General features: G+C 46.4%; 1 protein-coding gene across 1 annotated transcript in view; it reads left to right on the forward strand.

The window, feature by feature from the left end:
* Positions 1-19,739, forward strand: part of insc (INSC spindle orientation adaptor protein) — a 273,444-nt gene extending 253,705 nt beyond the window's left edge. The window contains exon 11 of the mRNA XM_078547877.1: positions 19,603-19,739. Within this exon, the coding sequence (XP_078404003.1) occupies positions 19,603-19,731 (129 nt within the window). The 3' untranslated portion in view covers positions 19,732-19,739. The remainder of the gene's footprint in view (positions 1-19,602) is intronic.
* Positions 19,740-20,147: the final 408 nt, after the last annotated feature.

Raw genomic sequence — 20,147 nt, forward strand, 5'->3', positions numbered from 1 at the left:
CGCTACAAAGTCACAAAAAAGGAGTGAAACTGGACGGACCACCCGGCATTGACCTAGGCACCAAAAACTGCAACGGCAATCTCAGCCCTGACGATCCTGCCAAGTCCTCCTTACTAACATCTAGGGGCCAGTGCCAAAATTGGGAGAGCTGTCTCACAGACTAGTCAAGCAACAGCCAGACCTAGTCATCCTCACGGAATTATACCTTACAGTTAATGACCCAGACACCACCATCACTATTCCTGAGTATGCCCTGTCCCACCGGCAGGTCAGGCCCAGCAGAGGTGGCGGCACAGTGGTACACAGTCAGGAGGGAGTTGCCCTGGGACTCCTGAACATCGACTCCGGACCCCCATGAAGTCTCATGGCATCAGGTCAAACATGGGCAAGGAAACATCCTGCTGATTACTGCGTACTGCCCTCCCTCAGCTGATGAATCAGTGCTCCTCCATGTTGAACACCACTTGGAGGAAGCATTGAGGGTAGCAAGGACACAGAATGTACTTTGGGTGGGGGACTTCAATGTCCATCACCAGGAGTTGCTCAGTAACACCACTACTGACCGAGCTAGCCAAGTCCTAAATGACATAGCTGCTAGACTGGGTCTGCGGCAGGTGGTGAGGGAACCAACAAGAGGGCAAAATGTAGTTGACCTCATCCTCACCCACCTGCCTGCTGCAAATGCATCTGTCCATGACAGTATTGGTCGCAGTGACCACCGAGTAGTCCTTGTGGAGACAAAGTCCTGCCTTCACATTGAGGTCGGGAGAAGTCAGGTCGGGGCTAGTCAGGTTGAGTGGGGGATGGGTAGTGGGGGTAGCTGGGGGGCGGGGTGCGGGGTGGGGGGATGGTTATCTGGGTCTGATGGGGGTGTAGTCAGGTGAGGTGGGGTGCCAGGCTGGGTAGTCAGGGGGTGGATCAGTATGAGTGGAGGAGGAGTTAGACTAAGATTTTTCGGCCTACCATTTCCTGGGTAACTATCCAGGTAAGTAAGTCTGAACTGTCCAAAGTCTCCAACTCTAGCTGAGAGTTGGAGACATTTGCGGAGGGTTCCGGGGAGCAGAGGAAATGCCAATTGGAAGCTCGGAGATAGTTAGAGCTTAACAACATTACTACAGGAGTATAGAATATCAAAATTTAAATGTGCACACCAGAAAAAATAGGAGTTGGATTATAATAGATTCCATATGAATTGAATTAAGAAATAGGAAAGGAAATTGCACATTACTCAGCCCAAAGTGGATCCCAGTGGAAATCAGGTAGGTGAGAAGAGCGTAAGAACAACAGGACAATAATATCGGGCAATTTTTTAACTGTCCCAATATTGATTGGAATAAAGGTAATGCATGTGTTCAATGTGAGAAACTCTTTTTAGAATTCATCCAGGACAGCTTCCTACATCAGTATGCTCTGTCCTTATAAACTGTTGCCCCACCTACATCTTCCCTTGCCTCCTTAAAATCCTTGAACATGCTGTCACCTCTCAAACCTGCGTGCATCTTTCCCACGGCATCATGTTTGAATCAGTTGGGTTTCTGAACCAAGTTCCGTTCGCCTATCAGCCCATCCTTGTATTTACAATGGTTCCAAGTCCGGCAACACCTCAGCTATAAATTTTCATCCTTGTCTTCGTATCCACCCAAGCCTTGTCTCCCCCTATGTCCGTAACTTCCTCCAGCCCTACTAACATTGGAGATCTCTGCACTCGCCCAATTCTGGCCTCTTGTGTATCCTGCAATTTTAATCACTCCACCATTGGCAAACGTGTCTTCCGCTACCTGGACCACATGCTCAGGAATTCCCTCACGAAACCTCTCAGCCTCTCTTCTTTCAAGAGGTTCCTTAAAGGGTACTTCTTTGGCTAAGCTGTTGGTCATCTGTCCTATATCTCCTCATATGAATCAATGTCAGATCTTATTTGACAATACTCTTGTGAAACACCTTGGGATGTTTTACTATGTTATAAGTACTGCATGAATACAAGTTATTGTTGCCCCTGATCCCGGCAATGGAAGAATTGTTGTTTGATTTAATTCTGGGAACGAAATGGGTCAAATAACCAATGTTAAATTTTTAGAACCATTGGGAAATTATGACCATAACATTTCAATGTAAGAATAGAGCAAAGAGTCAACAATAAGCTTGCTGGACTATAAGAGAAATGAAGTTCGGTGAGATAAGAAATGATCTGATCTAAAGTAAATGAGGCAGAAGAACACATCAATGGATCAGCAGTGGAAAATCTTCAAATATGAGATAGATGGCGTATAAAATAAATATATTCCACCATGATAAAAAGGCAGTGCATCAAGGAACAGAGTTCTGTGGATAAATAGAAGGAGGTAAAATAAAACTTAAGAGATATGTGATGAAATTAGGACTAACAATGCTAAAGAAACTCATGATGATGATTAAAGTCTAGAGCAAGATTAGAAGTTTAAAACGGAATCTGAGAAAAGGCTACTGAATAATACAAAGGGAAATAATGCTGGCATATAAAAATTAGAAGAAAGAGTCACTAAAATGAAACCTGAGATGGGAAATTATAGTGAGATACTGGGCGGAATCTTCTGCTCCCACTCGCAGCATGGTGGGTGGGGGCATTTAATTTGATGTGAATGAATAAAATCCGTTTCCCGGCAGCTGAAAAATAGTTTGGAATTCTGCTCTCCCGACTTTCAAGGCAGGTTAAAGGTGGATCAAGTTTCCTGCCAAACAATGTTGGGATTCCCAAACAAAAACACAATTACCTGGAAAAACTCAGCAGGTCTGGCAGCATCGGCGGAGAAGAATAAAGTTGACGTTTCGATTCCCATTTGCATTCATTAGCATCTCGTGAATGCTCATTAAAAGGCCAGCTTGTCGGAATTGCGTTTCCCCCCCCAAATTCAGTGTCCTGCCTGCGGCTGTTTAGAATGTTTTGCTTTATGACTGTATACAAGCGGTGCGCACCTGGCCAGCTTAACTTCACCCGTGACTTGGAGATCTGTAGACACTGCTTACACCTTCCTTTCAGACCGTCACTGAAACATATCAGGTGCCTAAGGCACAAACTGCACCAAGGCCGGGTGCAGGAGGCATGAACAGCGGGGAGGGGTGAGGCGGAGGCAGGACTGGGGATGGGGTGGCAAAGACCAGATGGGAGGGGTGAGATGGTGGCAGGACCAGGGGGGTTAAGGATGAGAATGGTGGGGTGAGACGGAGGCAGGATTGGGGAGGGACAAGGACCAGAGGGGAGGGGTGAATCGGAGACAGGACACAAGCTGAGTACTGGTTTCAAGGGTCAAATACCCATTGAAGGAGCATTGTTCCTTTACCAAAGGTGTGCTTTCATGCGAGAATCCATTAGGTTTTGGGACTACATTTGAGTTGGCTCGAATGACCATCTGTTCCTGACAGAGGCGTGTAAAAAGGGAAGGAGGATCAAACAATCAAGGGCCATGGCTGCTGGACAGAATCTACATGTGCTATACAAGCCTCAATATTCCTATTGTAAGGTTATGGCTTACTAGACACCATGCTTACAGTCATGGCATTAGTACAAGGCTAGGACATCGATAATGTCTGGGCTAATGGAGGCAAGCTGACAATAACCTGACTGAGGGTCATAGCACATGGCTGTATTCACCTTGATCAAGACACTCATTGTGAATGCACAATCATGTCTGAGGAGGATGCTAAGCTACCTGTGGACCTCCAGGATGTGTTTCACCTGCAAGACGTGGCCTGGGGCTGCCATGTCTAGACTGACGGCAAGCCAAGGGCTTGACACTGGCTTTCTGGCTTGGAAATGGAGGGAGAGTATTTAAGGGGAGGTTGCAATGCATCTCAAATCTATTTGTTCACAGATCCAAGGAGAAGTGGAGAATGCAAGCTGCAGGCAACACTGTCTTGTTGCTTGCTGTAATTTGAATTAGGAGAAGAAGGGCCCCATCATTGATTGGCACAGGTCTGGCAGGAGCATCGGCCTGAGTAGCAAGAGGGAGTAGGGCCCCAGGAAGTTCCAGATGCTCTCGAAGTGGGGCAAAATACACTAAGCTGTGTGGCGCAACTAAGGATATATGGAACTTGCAGCTCCTATATGGAGATGAGTGAAAGACAATGCTGCGGGCACATTTGCTTGTCGAGGGTTGTGGTAACTCACATTTGCCACCTTCTCCGTGAAGAATTAATGCCGCAAGGACTTGGAGGTCATTCCGTGCTGGTGGCTTTGAAGGCGATTGATGCACTGAACTTTTTTGCCAGCAGGTCCTTTGCGGAATATCACAATCAGCAATCACAAATGCAGAAGGGAAGTGACAGATGCCATTTTCAAAAAGCTCACCATTGCATCCAGTTCCTGATGGATGCTGCAAGCCAAGCTGCCAGAGCTGTTAGATTTGCAGCGATCTCAGATTTCCCACAAGTGCAGGGTGCAATCGACTGCAGACATGTGGCCTTGAGAGCTCCCTGGCAGCAGCCAGTGAGATTTATGAGTCGAAAAGTATTTCACTCTCTGAATATTCAGTTAATTTGTGACCACAGAAAGCAGATCCTCCATGTTTGTGCTAGGTACCAAGCAACTCTCACAACTTTTACATGTTGATGCATTTGCAAGTGCCAGAGATCTTTGAAGGATGTTAGCGTTTACAGGGCTGGTTCCTCAGGGACAAGGGGTACCCTCAGACCTGACTGATGATGCCCATTCGCCGTCTGCACAGTGCTGCTGAAGAGAGATTTAAAACTGCACCTTCCATCACAAGGTCCTTGATAGAGCAAACGATTGGCCTCCTGAAGATTCATTTCCGATGTTTGGACCGGTCAGGCGGGGCTTTTCAGTACTCACCACGGAGTCACCCATCATCATTGTCTGCGCCCTGTACAACATAGTGCTGCAAATGGGGGCTTTTTAAAATTATTCATTCACAGGACATGGGCGTCACATATTGCCCATCCCTAATTGCCCTTGAGATGGTGGTGGTGAGCTGCTTTCTTGAACTGCTGCAGTGCATGTGGTGTAGGTACACCCACAGTGCTGTTAGGGAGGGAGTTCCAGGATATTGACCCAGCGACAGTGAAGGAACGGCGATATAGTACCAAGTCAGGATGGTATGTGTCTTGGAGGGGAACTTGTGTGTGATGATGTTCCTTTGCATCTGTTGTCCTTGTCCTTCTAGGTGGGGGAAGCGGCGGTGGTGTGGTATTATCGCTGGATCAGTAATCCAGAGACCAAGTGTAATGATCTGGGGACCTGGGTTCAAATCCCACCATGATGAAATTTGCCTTCAATAAAAATCTGGAATTCAAAGTCTACTGACCACCATGAAACCATTATCGATTGTCATATAAACCCATCTGGTTCACTAATGTCCTTGAAGGAAGGAAATCTGTCATCCTTACCTGGTCTGGCCTACATGTGACTCCAGGTCCACAGAAATGTGGTTGACTCTTCAATGCCCTCTGAAATGGCCTAGCAAGCCACTCAGTTGTATCAAACTGTTAGAAAGCCTAAGAAGATTGGAACCAGAGGGACCACCCGGCATCAACCAAGGCACTGGAAACAACAACAGCAAACTCAGCACTTTTGACCCTGCAAAGCCCTTCTCACTAACATCTGGGGGCTAGTGCCAAAATTGGGAGAGCTGTCTCACAGACTAGTTAAGCAAACAGCCTGGAATACTCATACTCAAGGAATCATACCTTACAGATAATGTCCCAGGCATCACCATCACTGTCCCACCGGCAGGACAGACCCAGCACCGTGGGGGCACAGTGGTATACAGTCAGGCGGGAGTTGCCCTGGGAGTCCTCAACATCGATTCCAGACCCCATGAGGTCTCATGGCATCAGGATAAACATGGGCAAGGAAACCTCTTGCTGATTACCACATACTGTCCACCCCCCCCTCCTCAGCTGATGAACCAGAACTCCTCTGTGTTGAACACCACTTGGAGGAAGCAAGGGCACAGAATGCACCCTGGGTGGGGGACTTCAATGTCCATCACCAAGAGTGGCTCAGTAGCACCACTACAGACTGAGCTGGTCGAGTCCTAAAGGACATAGCTGCTAGACTGGGTCTGCGGCAGGTGGTGAGGGAACCAACAAGAGGGAAAAACATGCTTGACCTCATCCTCACCAACCTGCCTGCCGCAGATGCATCTGTCCATGACAATATCGGTAGGAGTGGCCATGCACAGCTGTTGTGGAGATGAAGTCCCGTCTTCACATTGTGGATACCCTCCATTATATTGCGTGGCACTACCACCATGCTAAATGGGATAGGTTTTGAACAGATTGAGCTGTGGGCTATTAGCAACAGCATAATTATACTCGAACACAATCTGTGTGGCCTGGCACTTCCCCCACCCTACCATTGCCACCAAGCCAGGGGATCAACCCTGGTTCAATGAAGAGTACAGGAGGGCATGCCAGGAGCAGCACCAGGCATACCTAAAAATGAGACCTCAACCTGGTGAAGTTACAACACAGGACTACTTGCATGCCAAACCGTATAAGCAGCAAGTGATGGACAGAGCTAAACAATTCCACAACCAACAGATCAGATCTAAGGTTTGCAGTCCTGCCACATCCATTCGCAAATGGTGGTGAACAATTAAACGACTCACAGGAGGAGGAGGCTCCACAAATATCCCCATCCTCAATGATGGAGGAGCCCAGCACATCAGTGCAAAAGGTAAGGCTGAAGCATTTGCAACAATCTTCAGCCAGAAGTGCCGAGTGGATGATCCATCTTGGCCTCCTCCGGAGGTCCCCAGCATCACAGATGCCAATCTTCAGCCAGTTTGATTCACTTCACATGATATCTAGGAACTGCTGAAGGCACTGGACACAACAAAGGCTATGGGCCCTGAAAATATTTTGAAAAGAGTACTGAAGACTTGTGCTCCAGAACTTGCCACATCCTGAGCCAAACTGTTCCAGTACAACATTGACATCTACCCGGCTATGTGGAAAATTGCCCAGGTATGCCCTGTACACACAAAAAAGGACAAATCCAACCCGGTCAATTCACGCCCCATCAGTCTACTCTTGATCATCAGTAAAGTGATGGAAGGGGTCATCAACAGTGCTATCAAGGCACTTACTTAGCAATAACCTGCTCACTGATGCTCAGTTTGGGTTCTGCCAGTGCCACTTAGCTCCTGCCCTCATTACAGCCTTGGTTTAAACATGGACAAAAGAGCTGAACTCTAGAGGTGAGGTGAGAGTGACTGTCCTTGATATCAAGGCCACATTTGACCGAGTGTGGCATCAAGGAGCCCTAGCAAAACTGGAGTCAATTGGAATCAGGGGAAAAACCCTCCGTTAGTTGGAGTCATACCTAGCACAAAGGAAGATGGTTGTGGTTGTTGGAGGTCAATCATTTCAGCTCCAGGACATCACTGCAAGAATTCCTCAGGGTAGTGTCCTCGGCCCAACCATCTTCAGTTGCTTCATCAGTGACCTTCCTTCCATCATATGATCAGAAGTGGGGATGTTGCTGATGACTGCACAATGTTCAACACCATTCGCAACTCCTCAGATACTGAAGCAATCCATCTCTAAATGCAGCAAGACCGGGACACTATCCAGGCTTGGGCTGACAAGTGGCAAGTAACATTCACGCCACACAAGTGCCAGGCAATGACCATCTCCAACAAGAGAGAACCTAATAATCACCACTTGACATTCAATTGCATTACCATCACTGAATCCCCTACTATCAACATCCTGGGGGTTACCATTGACCAGAAACTGAATTGGACTAGCTATATAAACTGTGGTTACAAGAGCAGGTCAGAGGCTAGGAATCCTCCTGACTCTCCAAAACCTGTCCACCATCTACAAGGCACAGGTCTGGAATGTGATGGAATACTCCCCACTTGCCTGGATGAGTGCAGCTCCCACAACACTCAAGAAGCTTGACTCCATCCAGGACAAAGCCACCCACTTGATTAGCACCCCATCAACAAACATTCACTCCCTCCACCACCGACGCACAATGGTAGTAGTGTGTACCATTTATAGCACTGCAGGAACTCATCAAGGCTCCTTAAACAGCACTTTCCTAACCCATGACCACTGCCATCTAGAAGGCCAAGGGCAGCAGGCACATGGGAACACCCCCCTGCCAATCTGGAATTTCTTCTCCAAGTCACTCACCATATGGAAACATATCGCCATTCCTTCACTGTCACTGGGTCAAAATCCTGGAATTCCCTTCCTAACAGCACTGTGGTTGTACCTACACCACATGTACTGCAGCGGTTCAAGAAGGCAGCTCACTACCACCTTCTCAAGGGCAATTAGGGATGGGCAATAAATGCTGGCCCAGCCAGCGACACCCACACCCCATGAATGAATACATTTTTAAAAATGTTGCGGGTTTGGAAGGTGCTGTCGAAGGAGCTTTTGTGAGTTGCTACTGTGCATCTTGTAGATAGCACATACTTTTGTCACTGTGTGTTGTTGGTGGAGGGAGTGGATGTTGAAGTTGATGGATGATGGGCCAATTAAGCAGGTTACTTTGTCTTGGATGGTATCATGCTTCATGTGTGTTGTTGCAGCTGCACTCATCCAGGCAAGTGGAGAGTATTCCATCACACTCCTGACTTGTGCCTTGTAGATAATGGACAGGCTTTGGGGAGAAAGGAGTTGAGCTCCTTTCCACAGAAATCCCAGCCTCTGACCTGCTATTGTAGCCACAGTATTTATATGGCTGGTCCAGTTCAGTTTCTGGTCAATGATAACCCCCATGATTTTGATAGTGGGGGATTCATCGATGGTAATGCCATTGAACATCAAGAGGCGATAGATGGATTGTCTTTTGTTGGAATTGGTCATTGCCTGGCACTTGTTTGACATGAATATTCCTTGTGGCTTATCATCCAAAGCCTGGATATTGTCCAGGTCTTGCTGCATATGGCCACGGACTGAGGAAGAAATAAGAGGAGTGAGATGTCTCCTTACACGAGGAGGATGGGGATAGATCTGAAAAGGCCGAGGATTAAGACAAACCACACGAGGAGGCCATTGCACTGGAATGAGGCAGCAGACGTGCCTGTAAACCTGATAGCTACAAGATTCCAGAAGGAGTAAAGTGCTGACCAGTTCTCACAATAGATATTTTCTTCAGCCTTTGCTGCTTGTAACTCTCCATCACCTTCAATCTCAGTGAGAAAATCTCTTGACATTTCAATGCTCTCATAATGATTATGGAAATATCAGTACTCATTGTATGCCCTCACGATGGGATCATCCTTGGAAACGATTAAACCACACCTTAATTAGTAGCCTTGGCAACATATGATCACTGTGGAATCTGATTAGCACTCCCTTCGTGCACATACTTAAGCAACTCCATATAGTATAGTCCTTTCACTCATGACCTCACCAAGTCAGTGCACATGGCAGCTTAGAAGCAGCTGCAAGTCCAAATTACACGGGGATACAATCATGTCAGTTTGACACCAGCTCAATAAGGTGGCCCGAACACACATTTCACTCTTTTGTGCATTACCGCTTATATGGCTCAATGGGGAGCAGCATCATGAGAGCTCCATAGCATCCTCAATGCAGAATGCTGAGGCATCATCTTACTACTGCCTGCCAATCGCCATCTGCACATCACGAAGCAGTAATCATTAACATGTAGATCATGCAGTAAAGTTTCAAGGTTTGTTTGTGTTGGCCTCACTGAGAGTAACTCACCAGGACAATGGTTTGCTGAGGTGCAACCACTCGGGACCCTGCAATAGCCAGAAGCCTGACAAGTCTCTGACCTAAATGACCTTTGCATTAGGGCAAAACCTTGAACAGTCATTATTGATACAACAGCCAATGACTAAATCTTTCCTTCATAGACCCTGCTGAGGCCTTAGGAGAGTTGCATATGCATTGTTTTGGGAGCATCACAATCCTCAACACGGTACAGCTCCCAGAGTCTATTCCTGTCTACATACCCTCAGTCAATGATAGCACTGTCATGCAATGAATTCCAGATGAGTTGTGTGCTGTGCCTTTACTCAAGGAGCATGTGGAGCCCCACAAAACAGCTGTGCCGGTCCAATTAAAGATCGTTGGAGTTAAGGAAATGGCTTCATCAAGATGAACACACCTCTTACATTGCACACTCTAACTGCTCCTTCAGTCAAGCGTAAGATTCCTGATGGATCCTTACTTGCCTAGTTCAGTGTCATGCATGGAGAGAGTGGGAACTCAGTAAGGAATGATGTTCAACTTTAAATGCGGACACTACATCTTCCTGCAGAGAAGCATGGAAGTCTATGGGTTTCGAGTTTCCAGTACATTTTTCATAAACTAATTCTCATAAATTAGCTGCCATTGTAAACGACACATTGGCCAATGTAAACGACACGTTGGACATACAATTATAATGTGAGTTGTGATGATTAATTGTGCCATCCACAAGCAACAGACATCAGCGCAACAGCAGCAGTTAAGTCAATAACCCTGATGAGCACTTCTTCCAACCTCAAGGCATATTTGGCTGAGAATAGAGGCTGACGGGTATATTGGCCGGGCATCAGTGTCATAAATTATGTGTAATTCCTGATGTCGTGGATGTGAAATTAAAGGTTGCTCACCATGCTGAAAGTGTGTGAGAATTTATGCAACTGAAAATACAGATGGGGTTTCATTGGTGAGGGGCTAAATTTTGGACCTTAAATCACAGCGAAATGTAGAAGCAAATTAAATATAAATTGAATCCATGGGACTTGGAGAAGGATAGATTCAAAATACATTTATAAAAGTGAAAACTCTACGCAATGAGTAATTTCTTAATCTTTCTAACCCTACCCCTATGTCTGGGTGCAGCCCTGTTTTTCCAAAGTTGAGGTGGAGGCACCCTGTTGACTGCTATGTCCTGTCGCCTGAGATAATTTTGCCGGGTGTCCTCTGATGGCCCGAGGTCTTGAGGGCGCCACCCTGCCTAAGAGTTTCCTGCTCAGGTGCAGGTGCACCCTGCTCAACCTGATCTGCTGCAGTTGATGGGGTCACTGACAGAGGGGAGTTGGAGCAGCAGGTCACCCTTTGAGTGTCCTGGGTGGGTGTGGGTGCCTGGCTGGCACTTCTCCTCCTTTTTGATTCCTGATGGCCCCTCACTGACTCCTTGAGGAGAAGGGGCACCTGGAATGGAGGTCAAGGTGGCCCATCTCCTCTCAACTAGCTGCTGCTGAAATGCACCAATGGTGCACCGGTCCGAGAGCAAACCCAACAGAAACTGCTGGACTTGGACCTCCAAGGCAGCTGCCACCCTTCCAATGGAGGCTTTGACGCACTCGCATTCCAGAGCCACAACTGCAGATAGAACGTGGACAGACTCAGCCTAGTCTGTGGACAGCCTCTGACAACTCTGCCCGATGTTCCCCTGCCTGTCTCTGTATCTCCAAAAAGTCTGCTAGGGCCGAGTCCAGAGGCTGGTCATCAGACTCGGTCTCAGCAGGGACCTGGTCTCCAGCATTGCTCCGAGTGTCAGAGACCTCAGTTGTCACTGCCTCTGCCAGCTGTGGACTGGTGTCTGTGAGGTGCTGACCAGATGGTGAACTCGAGTCTACTCTAGAACCAGGTCCGACCAAGGTGTATGTATCTGCGCAAGTGGAGGGTGCAGATGAACACAGTGACGGTCCTTCCTCTAAGGATACTGCTGCTTCCGCCTCGGAGGTGGTCTGGGGGCTGGGGCTGTGGTGTACGGAGGATGACGTCCTCCCCCTTTCTTGCTGGTACCTAGAATGGAGAGAAGAGAGAATTAGTGATTGACTAAGCAGGCTCATACATCTAAAATCACTCACAGTCATTGCCTGCACTTTGTAGATGGATACGGGATGCATCCTCATAGGCTTGTCAGGGGAGGCCGATCTCATCTTCCATGCAGGGATGATCTCTCTCCTCTCCCATAAGCTCCGTGACCTGTTCTTCAAAACTTGATAGGACCCGGATCTCAAGGGCACCTCCTCTGGTCTTTGCAGGCTATCTTTAGTTATGGGCAACCTTGTCCTGCATGAAGACGGAAGGATTGATTGTGAACCCAATGGATGTATGAGCAGTTCTGAAGCATGCATGTCTATTGTCTTTGCTGAGCCCTCCCCAGTGAGGGATGAAGATGCCGTTTGTCCAGGACCTTACATGAGATGGTGAACATAAAGTGGCTGGCACACATTCAGTGCTGATGTCCCATCTGCCAGTCGTGTGTGACAACCCTGTGTACTCTAAACCTTAGATTGCCTGAGGCCCTTATGAGAGTATAAGTTTGCAGTGAGTAGACATTACACTTAATCCTGGCGTAGTGCAGCAGACCATCCGTGCATTTCCTGCACAGCAGGATGGTCCTTTTTTGGGCTCCACAGGTGCTAACCTCCCTGGCGACCTCCACCCAGGTGAGTGTGGTCAGGTGGGCGGGCCTCCTGCTCCCATCCTGAGGAAAGAGGACCTTCTGCCTTTCCTGGATGACCTGGAGGAGATTCCCAGGGAGGCTTAGCTGAACCATGGGGATGAAGGTTTCTTACATTCCGGTGCCCTCACGTACATCTTATCCACAGCGCCTGGCCTGCAGTGAATCAGTGGCTATCCGGGTGCCGTTTAAATATGGCGCCAGGATCTTCGGCTGGGCGGGTGGCTTCTTGCCAGCCCAGCCATAAGATTCATTGATGCACAATTAATGAGTTGACAAATGGAAGACCATGCATGTTCAGCTGTCCCGCCACCCAGAGGGAATCACGCCCAGTTTCCTGTCGGCCGCCGAACTTAGTCTCCAGAACGGAAGATTTCACCCACTTTTTAAATTCCACCAGTGCAGAAAAGGCCAGGAATAATTTAGTAGAGGTCTGTAAAATATTGTACAGTTTTGACATGATAGAGTGAGTAAGAAAAGACAATTTCTTCTGGATGGGGAGACAGTGATGAGGAACCATCAATTTAAAGTTGTCACTGTGAGAGTGAGGAAGCGGGGTTAGGAGAAGTTACTTTGTAGAGCAGATTATTGGCATAATGAATGCTTTTCCAGAAGAATAGTTAATTAGGCAGACACCATTGCATCTTTTAAAGAAAAATTGGATAAATATTTGAGAAATGAGGTGTGTGTGGAGCAGTGGGATTAGTTTCAGTTTGTTCAAGCCAAGCATCAGCACATAAGATCATAAGACCATAAGACATAGGAGCAGAAATTAGGCCATTCGGCCCATCAAGTCTGCTCTGCCATTCAATCATGGCTGATAAGTTTCTCAACTCCATTCTCCCGCCTTCTCCGCGTAACCTTTGATCCCCTTACCAATCAAGAACCTATCTATCTCGGTCTTAAATACACTCAATGACCTGGCCTCCACAGCCTTCTATGGCAATGAATTCCATAGATTCACCACTCTCTGGCTAAAGAAATTTCTCCTCATCTCTGTTCTAAAAGGTCTTCCCTTTACTCTGAAGCTGTGCCCTCGGGGCCTAGTCTCTCCTACTAATGGAAACATCTTCCCCACGTCCACTCTATCCAGGCATTTCAGTACTCTGTAAGTTTCAATCAGATCCCCCCTCATCCTTCTAAACTCCATCGAGTATAGACCCAGAGTCCTCAAACGTTCCTCATATGTTAAGCCTTTCATTCCTGGGATCGTTCTCGTGAACCTCCTCTGGACCCTCTCCAGGGCCAGAACATCCTTCCTGAGATACGGGGCCCAAAGCTGCTCACAATATTCTAAATGTGGTCTGACCAGAGCCTTATAAAGCCTCAGCAGCACATTCCTGCTTTTATATTCTAGTCCTCTCGAAATAAATGCCAACATTGCATTTGCCTTCCTAACAACCGACTCAACCTACAAGTCAACCTTAAGAGAATCCTGGACTAGCACTCCCAAGTCCTTTTGCACTCCAGATTTCTGAATTCTCTCCCCATTTAGAAAATAGTCTATGCCTCTATTCTTCTTCCCACCAAAGTGCATGACCTCACACTTCCCTACGTTGTATTCCATCTGCCACTTCTTTGCCCATTCTCCTAGCCTGTCCAAATCCTTCTGCAGCCTCCCCGCCTCCTCAATACTACCTGTCCCTCCACCTATTTTTGTATCATCTGAAAACTTAGCCAGGATGCCCTCAGTTCCTTCATCTAGATCATTAATGCATAAAGTGAAAAGTTGTGGTCCCAACACTGACCCCTGCAGAACTCCACTAGTCACCGGCCACGATCCTGAGAAGGACCCCCTTATCCCCACTCTCTGCCTCCTGCCAGACAGCCAATCTTCTATCCATGCTAGTACCTTGCTTCTAACACCATGGGCTCTTATCTTACTGAGCAGCCTCCTGTGCGGCACCTTGTCAAAGGCCTTCTGGAAGTCCAAGTAGATAACAACCATTGGCTCTCCTTTGTCTAACCTGCTCGTTATCTCCTTAAACAATTCTAACAGATTTGTCAGGCATGACCTCCCGTTGATGAAACCATGCTGACTTTGCCCTATTTTACCATGCACTTCCAAGTATTCTGAAATCTCATCCTTAATAATGGACTCTAAAATCTTACCAACGACTGAGGTCAGGCTAATCGGCCTGTAATTTCCCATCTTTTGCCTCACTCCCTTCTTAAACAGGGGGGTTACATTAGCGATTTTCCAGTCCTCTGGGATCCTCCCTGACTTGTGTGATTCCTGAAAGATCACCACTAACGCCTCCACTATCTCTTCAGCTATCTCCTTCAGAACTCTGGGGTGTAATCCATCTGGTCCAGGTGATTTATCCACCTTCAGCCCTTTCAGTTTTCCTAGCACCTTCTCCTTGGTAATGGCCACCATACTCACCTCTGCCCCCCGACTTTCTTGAACTTTGGGGATGTTACTCGTGTCTTCCACCGTGAAGACTGACGCAAAGTACCTATTCAGTTCCTCCACCATTTCTTTGTTCCTCACTACTACTTCTCCAGCGTCATTTTCCAGCGGCCCAATGTCCACTTTTGCCTCTCTCTTACCCTTTATATATCTACAAAAACTCTTGCAATCTTCTTTTATATTACTGGCTAGTTTACCCTCATATTTAATCTTCTCCCTCCTTATTTCTTTTTTAGTTGTTCTCTGTTGGTCTTTGTAGGCTTCCTAATCCCCTGGTTTCTCACTACTCTTCGCCGCATTGTATGCTTTCTCTTTAGCTTTTATGCTGTCCCTGACTTCCCTTGTCAGCCATGGTTGACTCGTCCTCCCTTTAGTATGCTTCTTCTTCCTAGGGATGAATTTTTGCTGTGTCTCCCAAATTACTCCCAGAAACTCCTGCCATTGCTATTCCACTGTCTTTCCTGCTAGGCTCATCTCCCAGTCTATTCTGGCCAGCTCCTCCTTCATGCCTCTGTAGTTGCCTTTATTCATCTGTAATACCGTTACATCTGATTCCAGCTTTTTCCTCTCAAATTGCAGGGTAAATTCTATCTTATTATGGTCACTTCCTTCTAAGGGTTCCTTCACCTTAAGCTCCCTTATCAAATCTGCCTCAATACACATCATTAAATCTAGAATTGCCTGTTCCCTCGTGGGCTCCACCACAAGCTGCTCTGAAAAGCCATCTCGTAGACATTCCACAAATTCCTTTTCTTGGGATCCACTACCAACCTGATTTTCCCAGTCTACCTGCATATTGAAATCCCCCATGATCACTGTAACCTTGCCTTTCTTACACGCCTTTTCTATCTCCTGGTGTATCTTGTGCCCCACATCCTGACTACTGTTCGGAGGCCTGTATATAACTCCCATTATGGTTTTTTTTACCTTTGTGGTTCCTCAACTCTACCCACACAGATTCTACATCATCTGACCCTATGTCATTTCTTGCTATCGATTTAACTTCATTTCTTACTAACAAAGCAACCCCACCCCCTCTGCCAACCTGCCTATCTTTTCGATAGGATGTATATCCTTGGATATTTAGCTCCCAGTCCTGATCCCCTTGCAGCCATGTCTCCGTGATGCCCAACACATCATACCTGCCAATTTCAATCTGCGCCACAAGCTCATTTACCTTATTTCGTATACTGCGTGCATTCAGATACAACACCTTCAGTCCTGTATTTCCCGTCCCCTTTCTCATTGTCGTCCCTTTATCTGATGTGCTTGAAGTTAGATTCCTAGCCCTTTCCAAACACTCTGTCCTATTTTGTGTTCTGGAGACTTTAATAGCCTCTTCTGGGCTCTCCTTTCTTTTCAGTTTTTTCATAATTTTCCATGAAGTTGAATCCAGCCCCTCACACGCTAACCTGCTGCTTTGTTTCCCATTAGTCATACTTCTTGGAGTTTTACCCTTCCCTCCCCCCCACTTTTTAGTTTAATGTCCTGTTGACCACCCTTTTCACTAGAATATTGGTCCCAGATCTGTTCAGGTGGAGACTGTCCCAACGGTACAGATCCCTCCTGTTCCAGTACTGATGCCAGTGCCCCATGAAATGGAACCCCTCTTTCCCGCACCACTCCTTTAGCCACGTGTTTACTTCCCTTATTCTCACATCCCTATGCCAATTTGCACGTGGCTCGGGTAGTAATCCGGAGATTATAACCCTTGAGGATCTGTTCTTTAATTTAGTTCCTAATTCCTGATAATCCCCAAACAGGTCCTCTTTCCTAGTCTTACTTATGTTATTTGTCTCAACGTGGACCACAACAACTGGATTCTGCCCCTCACTCTCCAATATCCTTTCAAGCCGGTCAGAGATGTCCTTCACCCTGGCACCGGGCAGGCAACATACCATGCGGGACTCTCAATCCTGCTTACAAAGGATGCTATCAATTCTCCTAATTATAGAATCCACTACAACTACCACTTCTCTTTTTGCTCCCCCCTCTTGAATGGCCTCCTGTGCCATGATGCCGTGGTCAGCTGGCTCATCCTCCCTACAGCCCTCTTCCTCATTCACACAGGGAGCAAGTACCTCGTACCTGTTGGACAAGGTCAAGAGCTGAGACTCCTCTGTTCCTGAACACAGGATCCCTCTACCTGCCTCACTTGTAGTCACACCCTGCTGACCCTGACCACTGACCGAACTTGAGGTACTTAATCTACCGGGTGTGACCGCCTCCTGAAACAAAGCGTCCAGGTAACTCTCCCCCTCCCGGATGTGCCACAGCGTCTGGAGCTGAGATTCCAGCTCATCAATTCTGAGCCGGAGTTCCTCCAGCAACCAACACTTGCTGCAGATGTGGTCACTGCGGCTCGCAATGGGATCTGCCAGCTCCGACATCATACAGCTACAGCACATCACCTGCCCAGCCATCTCGACTTAGATAATTAATTTATTAATTAGCTTTGCAGTGTTTTTTTTTTCAAATTTGGTGCAGATTGCCTACCAACCAATCAGGTCACAGCTTTCCTGTGATATCACTTTTTCGTTTTGGCTTCAGTTACTCTGTGCCCCGAGGTCACCGCTCCGGTGCTCCTCCCTCCAAGTCTGCTCCCTGGAGACAAGGCCGCAAATCCCCGAGGTAAGCTAGATTTATACTCACCGCTCCGCTGCTCCTCCCTCCGAGTCTGCTCCCAGGATTTACTCACCAATCAGCTGCTTTTTCTTTAAATTCCACTTTCAGAAGATGTCCCTCGCAGGTCTGGTGCACTCCTGAAGGCACTGCCTCTTCCTCTCTCATTTTTTAGGTTTGAGGAGGAGGGAGGGATGGAAACACCACTGCAATGTAATGTTTGGGGCTATTCCGGTCTTTGACAGTGGGTCCTCCTCAATTCCCTCCTGAGTTGCGGTGGCTGCGGTGACTTCTCCCAGAATGCTTCAGTCACTTCTCACCAGCACCCTCTGTTGGATGCTCTTCCTCCTGTTGAGAGCAAGAGTCCTTCTCCTCGATTCCCTCCTGAGTCACGGTGGCTGCGGTGACTTCTCCCAGAATGCTTCAGTCACTTCTCACCAGCGCCCTCTGTTGGATGCAGATACAAAAGGCTATATGGCCTCCTTCTATGATTGTAAACTTATGTTGTTCTATAGTAATAATTAGCCATAAAAAGCTCAAGCAATCATCCTAAACTTTCATAACTTACAGGAACTTCAAAAGGAAAAGCTACAGTCAGCTTTGACAAGATTGAGAAGCGTTGGTGCTAAAAAGCAAAATTACTGAGATGGACAGCAGCTACTGGCTCGAGGCCTGAATTAGGAAAGCCCATTGTTAACAGGTTTCGCAATGAATTCCCATTTTAAAAGCTGGTTTTGTTCTCACAAAAACAGCATTCAAAACCATACTTTTCAGGCAGGAAGCACAGGCATGTATAAGATATGTAATATGATATATCATAGATTATAACATAGTAGTAGCATAGTAAGCATCAGGATTTTGAAAACTGATACAGATGAATGTTTCACAGTATGAAAAGGTTTATTGCCTTTGTTCCAGTGGGAAAAAATGACTAAGGGTTCCCACTCCTAAACAGTGATGCATATTGGAAAATGCATTCGCCAAAAAGCCTGCAGCCACTCATTGTGAAGGCTCACATGTAAATAGCTACTCGGATGCCTTGTAATGAGAGCTGCTGGCAAATTTTGAACTATATTCAAGCATGAATCGATGCTTTTCAGAAAAAAAGAGAGAAAATTGGTCAAGAAGAAGAAGAAAGAACTCGTACTCATGTGGTGCCTTTCCCAACGTCAAGCTTTCATAATTGCATTTACTTTTACTGAATAACTTTTAAAGCAGCAACCAGTTTGTGCACAGCAGCCAGCAAATTAATAAATGAAATTAGGGGAAGATGGTGGTGTAGTGGTAATGTCACTAGATGAGTTATCCAAGGGCCTGGGGACATGGGTTCAAATCACACCAAAATCATTAAGTTAAATTCAATTAGTAAAATCTGGAACTGAAAGCTAGGGCAGAATTTTACGACAGCGGGATTTTACGTTCCCGCTGTCATCATTGGGACTTATAACGGCTTTACAGCCCCCTCCCCGCTGAAATGGGGCAGTAAAATTCCGCCCCTAGTCTCAGTAATGGTCACCATGAAACTATCATCAATTGTTGTAAAAACCCATCTGGTTCACTAACATCTTTTAGGAAAGGAGATCTGCCGTGCTTACCTGGCCTGGCCAACATATGACTCCAGAGCCACAGCAATGTGGTTGACTCTTAACTGCCCTCTGAAATGGTCTGTCAAGCCATTCCATTCAAATGCAATTAGGAATGGCAACAAATACTGGCCTGGCCAGCAACACCCACATTCCATGAAAGAATTAAAAAAAGACTGGGGGAAAGAATGTTGCCCTGGGCACCATGGGAAATTCCTGTTCTGCTATTAATCATGCAATTGGATCTTTAGCATCTCTTCGAACCATCAAAGGAAAAAAAAATATGGCAAGAGAAATAAATGTAAAAATAGAATTGGCAATATATGATATTATTAAAATATTAAGAACGTAGTTTCACAAATGGAATAGTTAAAGGGATAAGGTTAACATAAAAGAAATGTAACACCAAACATCAAATGCCTCACTCTTCAGAACAAATAAATTTATAATAAATAAAGAAGTGTAGGTTAAGCACTGGGAAGTACAATTCCCCTTACTTTGGTTCAGAGGTTCTGACATGTATTAGCACTTCACTGATTCTGTTGGTATGTCAATATGATTTTTTCTGATCCATAACTCTCTGTCTATTCTAGGCAGCATTGAGGAGACTGGCAGCTTCCTGTCCACAAAGCTTTGCGGACACAGATTACCAACAGTTAATTAAACCTCGGCTTGTAGATTCTTTCCTACTCTGCTCAAATATGGAAGAAAGTTTTGTCTGAAAATTATCTGAAAAAGTCTGAAGAGCACATGAGACCCTGGACTTAATCACCAGTGCTGAAGGAAAGTGCTATGTTTTAATACTTTCATTCATAAAACATGAAGCAAAAGCTATTGCACATCAATGGGAGATGCTGTAATGCTTCATACTGTTGAACATCTTCAAAGAATGTGTCTGCAGTCAAACTCATTCAAAGGCTCAATACTATACAGTACTGTTCATTTCTGCAATATGACATCGACATTTGAAATTGTAAAAAAATTGTTTCCATAATTTGTTTCCCAGTGGACTAAAAGTTAGTACATGATGCCCAGAGACTGACTTAGCATTCATATGCTTGTATGGAACATCCCTTGACTGCATTAGGTGCAATAAAATCATTCCCTATATTGGGTTTCCACAGTCACTACCCCTATC

This window comes from Cetorhinus maximus, chromosome 9 (genome assembly GCF_964194155.1).
Source record: "Cetorhinus maximus chromosome 9, sCetMax3.hap1.1, whole genome shotgun sequence".
Taxonomy (NCBI): Eukaryota; Metazoa; Chordata; class Chondrichthyes; order Lamniformes; family Cetorhinidae; genus Cetorhinus; species Cetorhinus maximus.